The 17,921-nt window shown below is 43.1% G+C and overlaps 1 protein-coding gene across 1 annotated transcript; it reads left to right on the forward strand.

Moving 5' to 3' along the window:
* Positions 1 to 10,321: 10,321 nt before the first annotated feature.
* On the forward strand, positions 10,322 to 11,104 carry LOC310964652 (leucine-rich repeat-containing protein 3-like; the record flags this gene model as incomplete). Its single annotated transcript, XM_083937860.1, has 1 exon — positions 10,322 to 11,104. One exon carries the CDS (start codon positions 10,322 to 10,324, stop codon positions 11,102 to 11,104), a length of 783 nt encoding a protein of 260 aa, XP_083793986.1.
* Between the last annotated feature and the right edge of the window lie 6,817 nt (positions 11,105 to 17,921).

Genomic DNA, 17,921 nt, shown 5'->3' on the forward strand with positions numbered 1-17,921 from the left:
TTATTAGTATATAGATGCATGAATGAGAATTAGTGGAAAAGTCAGTGGCTAAAACACCAACTGAAAATTTAAATGATTGTTTACTAACTTATTATTTTACTGTATTTGTTTTGTACAAGGACTAATTGTGATTTAGCACATTAGTCAACTACGCGGCGCTCATGCAATAGACTATTCAACACTTTACTCTGGACTGCCTCTGATGTGGGAGGAACTAGTTGGTCTTAAAAGCCGAGTGTTGCGTCCAAACCTCTCGGCTTCCTTCCCTAGTCCCGGGAAAGAGTTTGGGAAAGGGAAAGGAGCCGACCCTAAACGTTTGGACGAAGCCGGATGGTGTTTTTTTAGGGCCAAGGAATGTTCAGGGGTTCATTGGGGGGAACCCGCGGGGCCTGGGCGGACGTGACCACTCAGTCTCTTTTTCAAGATTGTTCATCTTGTCTTTTCGTTGTCATACGGTTGATTTGACGCTTTAGGTTTTGAATGTCTTTTTATTGTCGCGACTCTGTCGGCTACTTAATTGTTTTTATTTGAAAAAGGACAGGTTGGATGACAATTCCCGCTTCGTTGGTTTGTCAGTAAAACCAGCATGTATTTATTTATGGCGTGGTGATGCACATATGACTTTTTTTTGTTTGTTGATCATGAAACTTAAGCTAACTTTAGTTTTGTCGTATTGTGTTTAATTTGAGAGGGAGGTGTGGATGATATTCGGCCGCGTGTACTACGCACGAGGATGCTCGTTTCATTTCCGATCAGCTGAGCTCAATTAAGTTTTGACATAATGCAAACAGCTGTTGAATGTTATTGTCGAATCACATTATCTACTGTCCAACGCAGCAGCATTCTGCATCTGTCTCAATGTCTTCGTACACACCACTACTTTTGTTTCATTTCCAGTAGCCTATATGCTGAGCTTAAAGGAAACCTGGCATCTTGGTCAAAAACACATGTTCGCTTTCTTGTCAAGAGTTAGATAAGAAGATTTATACCACTGTCGTAGTTGTATGCTAATTATGAAGCTACCAGATTAGCATGAAGACTCAAAGCAGGGAAACAGCTCCTTGTTAAAACAAAGATAACCTGCACCTTAAGCCTGAGTCAGGCAAGCAGTTTCCCCTTATTTTATTCTGTATGCTATGCTACGTTAAACTAACGCCTAACGCTACCTGATTAAATGGATTATATTCTGATAAATGCTTAAAAATTCCATCCACTGAATTACAAACATGTGTTTCATCATGTGAATCAATTGGGAGAAGTATTTTAGGGCCTGACTGCATCATGTGACCCACCCTGAAGATGCAATTCCACTATTTGGCTGCAGGCCCATTAATGAGTTGTCGTTTTTAGTTCAGTTTAAGTGCTAACTAAAGATACAACATGTTAATTGTTAATAAGGTGCTTTAGAGGTTCTAGTAGGCAGATATTGTTGCCTTTGAGCAGAGCCAGGCTAGCCGTTTCCCCCTTGTTCACAGTCTTTATGCTAAGCTAAGTTAGCCAGCCGCTAACAGTAGCTTCATATTTAGCACACAGACATAAAAGTGATATCAATCTACTCACTTGCAAGAACGTGAATATTTGCCAATATGTCAGAGATTTCCTGTACTTTGGGTCTTAAGCGCTTCGATGACATAAATGTGATTATGTAAATGGACGAATGCTGTATCACTGTACTGAACCATGCATAGTCAACGATTATTCTGCAATAATTCTTACATTTTGATGTGAACTCAAGTCGTAGTGCTAGCTTTGAACTTACGTTTCTCTTTATTTTTGAGTTGTCATAGCTTGTACTTCAATGGGAATGTTTGTCAAATGAATAAATTGCTTTTTAGAACAGTTAGCTAATACCTAAGAGGGCTTTCTTTCCCAACAGTACTGTACCAGTAAAGAACATCCTCAAGGTATTACGGCTTTTATACAACTGTTATCAGTGCATGTGTAGCCTACCATTCAAATGTTTGATTCTTATTAGTGCACAGGCATTAAAAACATTTAAAGAGGATAACTAATGCTTATTAGCACAGTTGGTGCGTTTGACAAAGATCTTGTTGTGTTTTATGAATTTGATCGCTATGGCAGTGTGATTTCAATAACATCAATATTCATGTGTTTGAAAACTGTATTTACATTTGTGTATATGCCTGAGTATACTACGACTTTGAAACAAACTGCAACTAATGCAATAATAGGGTGCGACGTGCAATTATTTATTCAGTTATTATTAGCATAGATACACGAGAGCTGTTCAGCTTTTTTATTTTATGTTATCAACTTTACATGTGGCAGCAACAGCAGGAAAAAAGATGATAAGACATGTTTTTTTCAGCTTTTGTTTGTGTGTATTGCAGTTCTGGGGGGAAAAGTGATAGGACTTCGTAACTATTTTCGATTGATTTATTTGCTATGTGCAGATCTATATTAGTTGTGAGTAATTACATAGGTTTTAATTTCAAAGTGTTGGTAAGTATAAAAAAAAAACAAATAAAGTTTCATTTTTTCTTTCTGTGACTTGTTTTTCCTCTGTGTTTCTCTTTGACGCTTCAGAAAGAAAATGAATGGTACAAGATCGTTACACTATCGTAGCCACTGTGAGCTAACATGGGCTCATGTTGAGTAAAACTCTGCCTGAGGGGGTTTAGATAGTTATTGAATAAAGCTAATTAATGTATGGCAACGTAAGAATGGTGATTAGATGATGAGGTTTAAATGAGAATCACATTTATCTGTTTTTTTTAAGATAGATGTGTGATTTTGCTGGAATAAACTTTGAAATCATGCTTTTAAACAGTCAATTCAATATTACAAGTGATACAATTAAGAGTTTCTTAGGGCGCACTCACACTGTCCATCCGTACCGTGCCCAAACAGGTTCCACGGGTAAAGTCTAGTTCCTTTGACCAGTGTGAGTGCAACTGTACCGGGCCTAGCTACGGTCTCTTTGCCGTCCACAGCCCGTTTGTGAGAGATGGGCTTTTGTAGAGCGTGTTTGCACATGTACGAGCACGAGCGTGCTCACGTGTACGAGCACGAGGCCTACGGCGGTTCTGAGGTCATTTCCTGTGCGCCTGTTGGGACATAGAAAAAAGAAGGAGGGACCATGCGCGGACATTTCAAACAATGGTGGTGAAAGGTTCACGTTGGTGTGATGCGGAGGTGGAGTGTTTACTGCAGATTTGGTCGATGAAAAGATTCAAAAACAGTCGACAAGACGCACAAAAACTCTGAGGTCTACGGAAAGATCTGTAAACAAAGCCACGCATCGCCATGACGTCATCAATGCGTGTGACGTGTTACGGCGTGATGACGTATAGGCAGCAAGAAGCATTCTCCGAGGCCCAGGTAGTGTGAGTACAAACGGGCCTGGAGGGGGGGACAAGGACCCTAAAGTAGGGGCACGGGACGGACGCACAGTGTGAATGCACCCTTATTGTTTAGAGCATTGATGGTTTGGGGACCCTGTGAGGTCTGACAGGAGCTCTGTAGATTAAAATTAGGAATCACTTTAATTTCTTATGATTACAACCATAATCTCTACTAATTACACAATCACTAAGGATGGTTATTCCAATAATATGTTGCTTTCTCACCACTTGACAGTTGGATGATATGATAATAATAATAATAATAAGAAAATGTCCCTCGGGCCCACAGAATAATGACACTCGTACTGTTAGGCAAGGCAGCTTTATTTGTATAGCACTTTTCATACACAAGGCAGACTCAAAGGGTCCTCTGGGATAAAATCTTATCAAACAGGAGGCGGTTGGCCCTTAAACTTTTGAAAATACATCTAAGTCCCAGTCCCAGCCTGGTCCTGGTCCTGGTCCAGTCCCAGCCTGGTCAGATGCGTACATGAACTGATGAAGCCTCTTGGATGAGAGGTGAAACGTCTTCCTACACAAATAACCAAGTCCAGTTGCTTTTGACTGAAATTGCTTTGAGGATAACGACGACCTGGACGAATGAGAACATTCACAGGCTTATCTAAAATGGAGGTGTGTGAAATTTAATTTCTGTTTGAGTCCTCAACTCATTTAGTCTTCCAATAGACCGGGCGTTTGTCACTCTAAAATTAGAAAGCAACAGACAGCTAGAGGGTGAGATCCAAAGGTTTCTCTGATGTATCATCTGGATATGAGCTCGCTCGCCTTTGAACCTGCAAATTGCTTTGCCAGAGTGGATGTGGAACATCCAGACCTCTATGCTACACCATCTTTTCCACTCTAAGTGATTTTCCTAAGTAGGAACTTTGCCTGGAGAACAGATAAATCCAAGAGGTAACTTTCATTTGTCTCCCTCCCCTTTGTGAGCATTTAAAAAGGTGAAAAGTTCACAAAGAACAGGATTTTCTGTTGGATAAGTTGTGTCTGGATTTGTTCTGAGGCTGAGAAGATCCTCAAGGGCAGGAGGCTGGTCTGCAGTCTAACGATGTATAAGACAGAGCACGAGACAACGGCAGGAAATATATGGATGGGGAAGAGGATGTCCACCGTTTTAGTTGGATAATGGTTTCTGGGTTTCAAGGGTAGATTAAGAAGTTTTTGGTGAGAGCCCAGAAGCTGTCTGAGCACTTGATAGGTAGGCCGTAATCGCTGGCAGAGATTCAGCGCAGAGCTTTGCAGAGTCTATCAGGCGTCCCCTGAACCTCCCCAGGCACCTGACTGAGGAAGCCACGCCAAACAAAGGTCCTGACAAATGCATTCACATTGTACTAAATGTCAATAATGACAGGGTATTACCTTTTTTACAAAAACAAAGATTATGTCAGCACGTTAACAGTGAAACAAAGGGTGGCATTGCTTTCTAAGCTCCACTATATTTCTGAGACGTCACAGATTTGCTTGGCGTATATTACAATACGCGTAGGCCTCAGCTTTCATTGCACTGTAGAACAAGACGCGTCGTAAATGTATAATGTTTTCTACTAGAATGGAGCAAATCACCACAACACGGTTAAGAAAAAGGTGTCAAATCTTATATTTTATGGATATAATTTCCAGAGATACTGCGCAATCTTGGGACTTGTAGTTTACTTCTCTCCTACACTTTCACCTTATATTCTCTGATACACTCTGCATCAGACTCCTCTCAGTCATTAACCACCAATAACAGTTCAATAAGGGTTTGTCCCACTGGGCTTGTCCCGAAAACGTAAAGGCGCTCTCTGCCCCTGAGTGAGCTCGGCATGAAAGTTGGACCGAGTCCATGCTCTCACTCAGCATTGCTGTAAGCTGCTTACAGACAACCTTCTCTTTAATGCAAAGGACTGATGTCAAAGCAAAGGAGGAGGGGGACAACGTGCGAATTTAAAAAGTCTCCGGCTTCCTCCTTCGCTCTGAGTTTGGACTTAGAGCTAAAAAAACCCAGGGTCTCTAGTAAGTGAGAGCGAGATTGAGCACATTCAATGTCAGATGGTGTCTGCAGCAGGAAGGCTTTATCAAATGTACTACAGGAGGCTTTGAAGAGGTCAATATACACTGTAGGGCAGCAGCACGCTGCGTTTCACTGTGTGTGACTCCACAATGACAGAACGGGCAGAAAGTGCAGATGGGACAGATTGATGTTGAAACTCTTGCTTTGCTTCAAGGAAACAAGTCTGTTGATGATCAATATGTGTCAAGACTTGCCTTATGACAGTCAATAGTGCTTACCCGACAAAGGCTCCCTAAGTTGGCTCAGCTCCATATCATTGTGGTCCTGGGGAGGAGCATGACTTTATTGAAGATGGGGAAGTCTGCCAGGAGTCCGACACGATGAGCAAAGGTGTTAAACAAATGGCTCTGGTGAGATTCAAGCATCTTAAACATCGGAGAATGGGAGGGAGATCTTTCACAGAGGAGCCAGGAAATTACATTAACGTGCTTTGGGATTTTGGATACTGTCACATCAAAGCGTGCGCTAAAAATCCATCAATATAATCAATGATTCTGCCTTTCAGCAAAACTGAGCTGAACTCTGCACATGGCTGCCATTTAATCATGCAGATGCTTTGCAAAGCAAGCTTGCTGCATTTGAGGGAGGGGTTTGGCGTCATAGTGATACAGCTGGTACTACCTTCAGGAGGTCTGCTGTCATCCATCAGGGCAGGACAATTGTCATCACTGTCTATGAAGAATTGCAGATAAGACGAGAGGTTTATATGCTTGGAACGATGAGGAGGTGGAACGGTGACTGAAATTATTAGTCCAATGATGTCCCAGCTGGCTCAAATGAAGATACCCAACATGCACTCTTACACACAAGCTTATCAGAGCATTTCCACTTCTGTGACGATTTTCCAGGTGACACACCAGAGAAGGCACCAACGCCTTAAGTTGATCTGACGTAGCTCAAAGCACCTGTGCTCACGTTCACACATGTTTCCGCTCTAAAAGCATTTCAGACGTCTCTGTTTTAGGGGCTTGGAAACGAGAGTAATAATAAAGAATAGATGTGTTTTTAAATGAAGACATAGCAATGTGAATGCATTCTGCTCATTAGAGTATCTATCATATTAGTGACTAATGTGCAGGATACTTGCTGGGACTTGGTGTTACTATCCCATGATGATCAGCTCAGTCATAATGATAGAGCTGTTATCTGGGTGGGGTTGGATTGAGAGATTTGGGAATTGACCGCCTGGTGCCACCAGTCCAACACATCATCAGTTGTGTACCACGGTCTCTTAGGGGCGTTTCAGCCTTTTATCACAAGACGCCCTCCTCCGTGGCTGACCCAGGCTGATCAAACCTGGGCGTGTGTCACACTGGGGGCACCCTGCGGCCATCTGGAAGCCCAAACGCTCTCCTTTCTCTTCAGCCACAACCAACGACTGCTCCTTTGTGGCTGAAGCGGCTCTCTATGGAGATGTATCTGCCTGCTTTAATATAATAACTTCCAGTTTACAGTGCAAGCTAAAGGAGGTTATTTGCAACCTGCTGAACTTTTTATTTACTTGGTCTAACTGTGCACTACACATAACTTTCTCTAGACTTCTCTATCAAGCACGTAAATGAAATGTGCAAAGCAAAGCAGGCGGAGGAAACCTCCAAACACAGAGGAGCAGTTGTGGTGTCATTCAAAGGTGCAAGTGAGCATGAAATTCAAATTTGCTACATCAGTGGGTGCACTGGAATGAGCAGATACTGAGCACACTGTACAATAGGGCAGCAACGGAAATTCATTTTCAATCCATTCAAATACGTTTTTCAAGAAATCAGCCAATCATTTAGTCGAGTAAACACCAGACGTGATGTCGAGTGTCAGTCACAAGTTACTGGAACTTTTGCTCATCCTGTGCAGCACAAATGTGATTTTAGAATCATATCAAACAGTTTTACTGTGTTTTACTGTGTTTTACTGTGTTTTACTGGACAACTGACAAACTATAAACGGCCGTGTGTTCACTTCATGGTGGAGAGTTCGACGCAGTTAGCTTAGCTTAGCATAAAGACTGGAAACAGAGGGTAACTGCTAGCATGGCTACTAATTAACTCACTCACTTATTGACATGTTTATGTTTGTTTGTATCTCAGGTAAATCCAGGCGGCTGCTTAAGTAAATTACATTTCTCCTCTGACTGATCTTAAACATGACCTTTGATTCATTCTGCTGCCTGTGTTTGTGTTTAGGGACCTTCTTTACTTGAGTTTTTATATTTGATGCTACTTTAGAGAATTAGGCTTTACCATGTTCACAGTAACAGCAACATCGAAGAGAAGAACTTATAAAATACACACTATTCTCAATGAGGATTTTAAGCATATTTTGATGCATATTATTAATATCTTTATATATTATATATACATATATATCTTTTTATATGTTTTGATTGACAAATTGGGTGATGATTTGTGTAAATGATGTTCTGCCGATAAAGTTTCAGCAGGGATCCAGGGATAAAGGGATGAAACGTGACCACAGCGGTGCAACTGCTGCGCCACTGCACACATGAGAGAGAGAGAGACAGAGAGAGAGAGAGAGAGACACACACACACACACACACACACACACAGAAAGAGAGAGAGAGAGAGATACATACAGAGAGAGAGAGAGAGAGAGAGAAAGACAGGGAGAGAGAGAGAGGGAGGGAGAGGGAGTGAGAGAGAGATGGAGAGAGAGGGAGAGAGAGAAAGATGCTGCTGCTGCACTGACAGGAGGATGTAACCTGCGATCACACACTTGGACCCGGACTCTTAAAGTGGCGCTGCTCTCTCTGCTCTCTCTCTCTCTCTGCTCTCTCTGTTCTCTCTCTCTCTCTCTGCTCACTCTCTGGTCTCTCTCTGCTCTCTCTCCTCTCTCTGCTCTCTCTCTCTCTCTGCTCTCTCTCTGCTCTCTCTGCTCTCTCTGCTCTCTCTGCTCTCCGTGCGTTTATTTGCAGAAGGATGATTTGCGGGACTTTGTATTTATTCCTGGACCTCATCAGAGAAACCTGCACGGTGACCGGGACAGTGTGAGGCTCCAACCAGGTACAATCTGAACTCACTGTAGTTCTTGCAGGATGAGGGGGGGCTAATTGGCAAATTGATTCTTGTTTGTAGCCACGGTTGTTCATTCTCAGATTAGTCTCTATGGACTTCATGATTTACAGTTATTGATGTGTTGCTGTGAAAATCGCCCTCTAAGATATTCATATTTTTACAGCATTGTTCAGGGAACTTTGGAAAAACGTCTTCTGCTGAGTGGTTCACCAATAATGAAGCCAGTCCATTATATCTGGGTTGTCTTTAATAATATTTAGAAGAAAACCAGCAAATATTCACATTAAGAACCTGAATGAAAGCTTGAATCAGTTCATTTTCTGCTGCTGACTATATATATATATATATATATATTGCTTCACCTTTACCTAAAATAAATAGGTTTACAATTGCAATGCCCGGAGCCCAAGACCCGGGGCTACCTCCCGGATTTTTCCCGGGGCTCTGGGAGGTCCGGGGGCGGCCGGGGCGGTTTTATTGTGGAGACGTAAACTTTACCTTCCTCCCAATGACAGGGTGCCTGATCTGGACACCGAGGGTCACCAATTCCCTAGGGTAAATATAGTCTTTTACATCTCCAAAAAAAGTATATAATATTCCTACAGTGATGTAGAATATCAGTATTATTAATCGATGAGAAATTAGGTTTTATTGTTGAACTTCAAACATCGTCTGCCTGTTTCTTACCAGCTGTTCTTTGTGTCTTTATCTTTGTCCTTTAAACTTTGCATTCTGCCCTTTACTGTTCTCACGTGCATCCCTGTTCATCTTACAGAGTCCAGACGCACTGTTTTAAAGTTCATCTGCTGCATTTGGATGAGCCCTGGCCTTGTTAAATAGCATTCACAATGAAAGGACCCGCACCTTAGAAACATGGTATTATTATGATAATGTTGAACTTTACTTGCTTTCCCTTTGAGGCGACGGCCTTTAAAGGGGAGGTGGTGAAAGGTGATACGGCCAGGAAATGAAGTCAAATGATCAAAAGCAAACAGGAAGTTAGGAGTTTTTTTTAAAGACACCTGATAAATACAAAAACAATTCCCTGTCCCAGTCCCAGTCCCAGCCTGGTCCTGGTCCTGGTCCTGGTCCAGTCCCAGCCTGGTCCTGGTCCTGGTCCTGGTCCAGTCCCAGCCTGGTCCTGGTCCTGGTCCTGGTCCTGGTCCAGTCCCAGCCTGGTCAGATGCGTACATGAACTGATGAAGCCTCTTGGATGAGAGGTGAAACGTCTTCCTAGACAAATAACCAAGTCCAGTTGCTTTGGACTTAAACTGCTTTGACTGGACACATGAGAAACTTCACAGGCTAATTCCCTGAATATTAACTTTTTTGAGAGACTTAACATGCTCATCTACCTTACAATTTGTCTCCATCTTTTCACCGCTCTCCTTCTTTCGCAGGTTTCCTTGTATCAGCCGAGCAGACGTGCCACCTCCTCCTCCTCCCGCTGCTCTTGGACACACAGTCGTGACGTCCCCTTTCTGCTCAGCTCGTATCGCGAGCATGCAAACCTTTGGACATTTGCTCCTTTTAGTGTTGGAACGGGGCTTGGTTTTCCATAACTGTGGAGATAAATGATGAGCAATCATGTCTGAGTGAATGTTGAGGATGAAACTTTATTTATTAATGTCCAGACAAATGCAAGACAGACTCTACCCAAGTGCTGCGATGCCAACTCATCTGGCAAGAAGTTGAACCTGGCTCAAATTCTGCTGCAACACTACCCAACGTCATTTTGAAAGGCTGTCTGAGTAGGCATCTGATAAGCCTTTGAATTGAGATTTATTACTCAAACTGGACGCCCTGGATTGTATTTCATGTCTCAGTTGTTGTGACGCAGGGCTGATTGCAGTCCTCTAATGGGGCCCTCTCACAGGTGCAGCTCGTCTATAAAACCTTCTTCCTGCGGTTCTCTTTTGTCACTCTGGCTTCTGTCTGTGGTCATGACAGCGTACGCTTGCCCTAAGATCTGTCACTGCACGGACAGGAACGGCGTGGTGGTGCAGTGCACCTCGCGCAACTTGGAGAACATCCCGCCCAACTTGCCCAAGGACACAGTCGTTCTCCTGCTTTCGTCTAACCGCATCAGACACATCCCAAAGGAGACCTTCACAGAACTCCACCGCCTCAGGGAACTGGACTTGTCTCACAACGCCCTCGAGAGCGTGGAGGTCGGCGCCTTTCAGGGAATCTCAGAGAGCCTGCGGACATTGGATATTTCAAACAACCACCTCAGCAGCCTCCCCAAGGACACCTTCGTCAAGCTTCACGCCCGCGTCCGATTATCCCACAATCCCTGGCACTGCGAGTGCTCCCTGCAGGAGGTCCTGAAGGAGCTGAGGCTCGACCCTGAGACGGTGAACGAGGTCAGCTGCCACACATCGGTGCAGGAGGAGTACGTGGGACAATCGGTGATCCAAGTCCTGGACTCGGGCATCAACTTTTGCAATTTCCACCACAAGACGACAGATGTGGCCATGTTCGTGGCCATGTTCTGCTGGTTCTCCATGGTCACTGCTTACATCATCTACTACATCAAACACAATCAGGAGGACGCCAGACGGCACATGGAGTATCTCAAGTCTCTGCCCAGCACTTCCCACGTTAGCAAGGACTACGACACAGCCAGCAGTGTGTTCTAGTGCGTCTGAGGAAAGATGTACCAATGAATATAGATGAAAGTGCACCAGGGAATACAGATGCAGGTGTACCTATGAATATGTTTAGGAAATATAGATTTGAAAAGTGATAAAACTGTGCACAAGGCAGGAGACTTTAAAGCTACAAAATAAACCTCAGCAGGAAAACAGTCTGGATCTGTTTTTCCTCCCATGATAACAAAACAGTGGCAGATCCTTAGTTTTCACTCAAATTAGATGAATTACGTGTTAAACTCCCTGTCAGAATAGTGTCTGTTTAATGGTAAGGGTTGGTAGATTAAATAATCCACTGAGGATTTCATAGACACAACAACTCCTCTCTTAATCAAGGAAATAATCCACGATGGAAATCGTTAGTTGGAGCCTTAATTAGGGAAAAATGGGAAGCAACACCTCCTTTGCTCCTAAAGCAAAACCCTGCATTCAGTCATGTCCATTGTTGTCACAGCCTCGAGCCGATACACATGCCACAAGTTCACACCACTTTTTAAACCTCTCACACAGACTTTATTAAACTCATCTGCAGGCCTAACGCTCTCCTCACAGTGACATCCTGTTATTTATCCTCTCTGGATTACTATGAAAAATACCCGCCGCAGATCCAAATATGGAACCCATACATCTTCATCTGCTTAGATCTGGATGAGGCTGAATATTAATATGTGCCTCGCAAACCCAAAATAGTTTCATCCCACTAACAGTTCAGATCCATTAATCTAATGAGGCTTTGTGGAAAGCACTTAGGATGTCACTGCACTGGTCATTTATATCAGGGTGGCCAATCTTTTTGTTTTAAAGGGACATTTAAAATGTAATAACGCACCTCCTGTCATAGTTTAGGACCATAACACAGTCACAAACAACAAGTGTCCAACCTTTTAAAACAACTATTTACGTTCAAACTAGAAGAACAGTGAAAGTTTTAATCTGTATTCATTTGAAATTCTTCTCAACTATTTATTTTAATCATTAGTTATCTTCTCTGCCACTCCCACAGACTAATCACAACAACATAGTGAGAGATTACAAATACAAATCTAAGCACTATTCACTGGAGAGGGCTTGATTGTAGTGACATGTTGTGAACTCATGCAGGTCATTAGATGCTTAAATGTCCCGTAGATCAGCTTGTCTCCATCTAAAGTGGCTCTCTCTCAAGTTCACAAGAGAAAATCTGTGGAGCCAAACAAGCTCAGCAGTTTCTTTGCACATGTTAGCATTTCTGGGCCCCCGCCTTCATCCTGTTACGTTCACAGGAGAAGCTGCTGATGTGGGGGCTGCACAAGCCGCTCCGCAGCTCAATGAGCTCCAGTTGCAGCTGATGCTGGAAGATGGTCGGGGGTCAGGGAGAGGATAACGGCAGCAAAATCTGAAAAGCTCTGTTGAACATCATGGCCTCACACAACACACAAAAAGGTGTCCTTTCTTCTATATTTTAATACATTTTGCTTAATATATAGTGCTGACCTTGTAGTCTCTAAAGCTTGACCTCTGTCTCCTGTCAAAAGCTCACAGTTTTGATTACAGTCCACTCAATTTCTTTGTCTTACAAGTCCCAAGGGCTGCAGCGTACACATCCTAATGAATTGAATATAATTAATTAGCCAGGTGGAGCTGAGATCAGTGTGTGGCTGAGTTTAAGTTCAGACAGACGAGTGGCACTTCATTAGGCAGAGAAATGGCTTGCATCTAAAACAGCGTTCTCCAACACTCCAGTCTTAGTCCTGGTGTTAGAGGTCCTGGTCCTGGTGTTAAGTGCTTGTGCGGTGAGGACCACTCATCCTATCGACATCACACTCGACACCGCACTCCCTTGGGTTCTCAGCGATGCACCAGTCAAGTGTGAAGTTGACCGAAAGAATAGTCCTTGAGAAATTCTCAAGACATGCAGAAAGAGACAAAAAGGTAGAGATCAGACTTAATTGCTTGCTTTTAGGGGAACTATCCCTCTTAATGGCTGCAAATGTGCATAATTAATGTCGTATTTCTCTTGCAGTGCCATGATTTCTGATACACATTCCAGGTTCCTTCATGGAGATTTACCACGGTGTTTGCATACGACCTGAAGGCCGTCCTGTTTCTACACAGAAAACACATAAAACCTCACGAGACACACGCGTAGAAGCTTTAAATTCTCTCCTGTCGTTGTTTAAAGTCAGTCAAGGTTAATTCATTGTGTAGCGTTTAATGTAGCTCTAACGTCTGACTTTGGATTAGAAGTTGGAGTGTGTGTGTGTGTGTGTCGCCAAGGTGAGCCCAATGTAAACAGTAGTGAATGCTGCAATGGTCTGATTTTAAAATGTCTCGTACTGTATATGATTTATAATGATAAAGTTTGATATAATAGAAAATATTTCTCTGCAGAAACACTTTTGTTTTTGTTTTTTTTGTTTTTCTGGGACAAAAAAATCAGATGGTCAGAGCCTGGTGCTGATAACTCAGAGGTCATGGGTTTAATCCCCTGTGCGCTTCATCTTTAGCACATTTTTAGACGTCAACTTGGGAAAGTGTGCTGACGCTCTAAAGGCTGGATGATTAATCGCAAAAATACTTGGCAGGTTATTTGATAATGAAAATAATGAGGTCGTGCAGGCATTGATTTGACACCTGCAGAGCTGCCAAAGTGATTTACAGCACCAAGAAACAGCCCCTGAAGTGGAGTTGATGACACTTCTCTCTGTGTGTCAGATATTTGTGCAGCTCCAGAGTCTCAGGGAGGATTTGGGCAGAAGCAGCAGGGTCCGAGGACAAATCAAGATCCAGGGTGGTTTGGAAACAACACAGGAGCTGTGTTTTCTTCTGCAGGAGTAACTGTGACAATGCAACTCAATTAAAAGGATTATTAAGGACAAAGTGCAAAACTGGCATTAGCACATGCAGAGTGATATCATCAGAGAAGTTGGCCCGCTGCCTAATTGAGAATCACCCCAAAGAACTGTGACGGGCGCCTAAATTACCTGTGAGATGTGAAAATAAACTTAAAAACACTGGGTTCACTCCGGCTGATGCTCACGTTTGAGCCCCCAAAGCAGCAATTAAACCTAAATCAGTGCAGCATCTGATTTGAAACAATAAACACCAAGTAGAATTTTATTTTAATGAATTAAAACTCTGCAAAAGTCACGTTCAAACTAGAAGAACAGTGAGAGCAGGAAGAAAATCTGCATTTTAATCCATATTCATTTGAAATTCTTCTCCCAGCTCCCTGTTTATAAAAAAACACAAATGTGTCCGTCACACTGACTCCTTACAGTGCACACACACACACACACACACACACACACACACACACACGCGCGCGCGCGCGCACACCTCAGCTTTATCGGTCAGGGCTGATAACTGACGCAGCACCTTCACGGATCACTGTTCAAGGTTTCAACATGCAGAGGAGAAGGAGAATGAGGAGGATTCATCCTGAGGTGCCCTTACATCCTGACCCTGTCTCTTTCACAATCTTTTTTCTAACAACTGAGGCGTTTCCTCTCCAAGGAACAGTTTCATTCACTCTCAGCGAGAGAATAAGTGGATTTTCTGGTGAGTTAATCTGAGCGGAGGAATATCTTTCATTTCGTGTTTCAGCACATACGGTATGAAAGAGGCACCTCACCAATAAACACACAGCAGCTAAACATTTGGATTCGTTTAAAGATAAATCTCAGAGGTCGTGAACCGGGTCGGAAAGAGTAGTTTTTGAAACTCACCATCTTTAGTGGCTTTGAAGCTGCAGTCAGGTGTTGTTTTCTTACCTGGCTAACGTGCTAACAGGTCATATTTAACGTAATGTCAACCCTCTCCTCTTTTGGCAGCTAAGGTGACTCCATTTGAGTTGTTTATTAATGCCATTAGCCTAATGGGGTTTATCTCAGTGGAGTCCCCAGCAGCTGTGCTGTAGTGATTGTGTGTCCGCTCTGCTCTGCTCTGCACACCTGATGCAATTATGGAAAAGGTGCCTTCCTCATGGGATCAGCTGCTTAAACAGCTATTGTGTTTGCACATAAACGCTTTTCTCTGCTTGTATTTTCTTACACAAATGGAACAAGTTTGAAGTCTGATGTCTTTCCCCCACAACTTGTTTTCCCTACATACACACACACGCACACACACACACACACACACACAAACACACGTACACACACAGGCACACAAGCGCACACACGCACACATAAAAACACATCCATTTAAATTGTTTTTGAGAATGGAAAACAATGGGTTGGACAGATAAAGACTCATGATGATCTTCACAGGAGAAATGAAACCATGCAATGAACACAACCTCCTGTTGTTCGGATATTCATGGAGCTCTTAGGCCTCATAGTGAACGTTTTCCAAAACTGCACAGGAAACACCTGCTAATGAGACTTTTAGGTGCATCCTCAGAGACTTAAGAGCCATCTGTCATCTCGTTTTCTTTTCTTAAACACATTGGGGTTTTTTTGTCATGTGAAAAAGGAAAGCATTCAAAAGAGACACAAACTAAGAAACAGCAGTCACAACACATTGCAACAAAATGGTTGAGTGATTCTTGGTGAAAGGGTCTTTTAATAAAGGACGCAGCCGCTGTTGAAGAAAGATGCTGTGTTTGGGTTTAAGGTGACAGTCGACCACTATCATCGTGCTGCACAGGAGTCGCTGGATGAACATGCTGAGAGACAGAGTGGCTCGGTTCCAATTCCTAAAGTGTGTTTGTGCAGCAGAGTCAGATAAAACAGAAATAAATGGATTCTGTATTCTCTGGTTTCAAAATTACAATTGCAACTTTCCATTTTCACGAGCAGTAAACTCTGACTCAGAGCACATCAGCAGTCTTCCCCGCATGCTTTATTTCAGGCCTGAAACTCACTTGAGTTTAAGCAGACCGCTGCCTTGGATGTCATCATTATCTACTTTATAGCTACATCTACTCATCATCATCATTAATTAAATGTTGTATGTTTGAAACGCGGCGATATGGTGGTGTGGTGTGGTGGGCACTGTTGCCTCACAGCGAGAGGGTTCCTGTTTCGAATCCTGGCTGAGTTTGCATGTTGTCCCCGTGTCTGCGTGGGTTTTCTCCGGGTTCTCCGGTTTCCTCCCACAGTCCAAAGACATGCAGGTGTTCGGTTCATTGATGACTCTCAAATTGCCCGTAGGTGTGAATGGTTGTCTGTCTCTGTTCGTCTCTATGTGTCCTGTGATAGACTGGCGTCCTGTCCAGGGTGGACCCCGCCTCACGCCCGATGTCAGCTGGGTTCGGCTCCAGCCCCCACGACCCCGACAGGGACAAGAGGTTGAAGATGAATGAATGAATGCATGTTTGAAATGCATGCAAAACTGCATCCTGCTGGTTCAGCTGTCCAGCTCAAAGTTTAAACAGTTTGAAAGACTGCAGAGATGAAAGTGACAGTATTTCACAAGAAAAAAGAAACATTTGAAGACAAAGCAGAAAATTAACAAATCGCTGACCCCTAAGTTGAGAACATAAACTCTAAATTATGGAGTACCTCTGACTTGCAACCAGCTGTTCATGTGAAATACACATTTTCTTGCAAACCTTTAGTTTTGTTTACTTTGGTTTTGTGAAGAAAGGCTCCATTAATATTCATCCCAAAGATGTGAAGCGGTCGGTGCCCTCAGCAGCCCCTGATAACCAGCGGCTGTGGAGCTGCTGCAGCCCTTAAACTGGGGAGCACATAAAAAAGAGCCCATTTATATCTGTAAACAAATGCCATAGCTAAGTTTGCTGAGTAAAAGATTGGATCCCTCTGGGCTGCTGTGAATACACTTAATCTCTTCCTCCTCTGCTGCTCTTGAGTCAGCGGCTTGTCTTTGCAGAACAGCCTCCGATAATTCTGCCGGTGTGTGCACTGACATCACTGTGCCACTGTTGGAGTCTATATGTTGTGTTTGTTAGTCAGGAGAATATACTGCCCTCCTCTGGATAGAACAACAAGTAGACTCTTTTACTTCAGGTGTGGAGTTAAACTTATTAGAGGAACGTTATTCTGTGTCCTCAGGAAATGCAGTTCTAGCTACAGCGCTGTGATTGGACATCCTAACAGCTTAGATGGAAGCTCCACTTGATCCTCTTCGACTTGTCTGGTTGTCAGGAGGATTTGCATTCTCATGCGGACAAAGTCAAGGGCACAGACCAGCAGATTTTTGACTATTTTGGGTTTTCCCCCTCTCTAAAATACACTCAAACCGTAATAAATGAAGCTAACGCCTTCTCATCGTCTGTTAGAGGGCGTTTTACAATGTCTCTCAGCATCGGACGGTGTATGTCAGGGGGTATTTTTGCCCGGCCTAAAAATGCATTCAGCTGCAGGCGGCATGCATGTATCAGTCCACGATTAAAGATGCATAGCTGAGCAAGCAAAGGGTTCCCCGGGGTGCTGTGTGCACCCATAGAACAATGCTGTTTAATACATTTTGACGCCTTCTTAGAGAGTTTGCACATAAAAGATTGTAAATCTCTGTGCAGATTAAATGTAAAAGCCCTTCATAACAAAATGTGAAGCAAATCCACTGACATGAATAGAATAAAAACTGCAGCAACAGAGAGATTAAGCCTGCAGATTAGAAGTTATCTCAAAGTGCCAAATCAAAGACAAGACTGGATTTGCTTTAGACTTCTTCATCCAAAATAAAAACATATCTTAAAAAGCTTTTCTACACAAACAGAAAAGCTCTAAAACGTGTTGAACTTTGTCAGAACAGCAACAAGATCCAGTAAGAACACGACTACACCGTCTGTATCTTTCCCAAACGGACAGTCTAGTCCTCACCGCGGTGATTTCAAAGGGGTGAAAGCAGGAAGGAG

Source organism: Echiichthys vipera (assembly GCF_963691815.1).
Source record: "Echiichthys vipera genome assembly, chromosome: 23".
In the NCBI taxonomy this organism is placed as follows: domain Eukaryota; kingdom Metazoa; phylum Chordata; class Actinopteri; order Perciformes; family Trachinidae; genus Echiichthys; species Echiichthys vipera.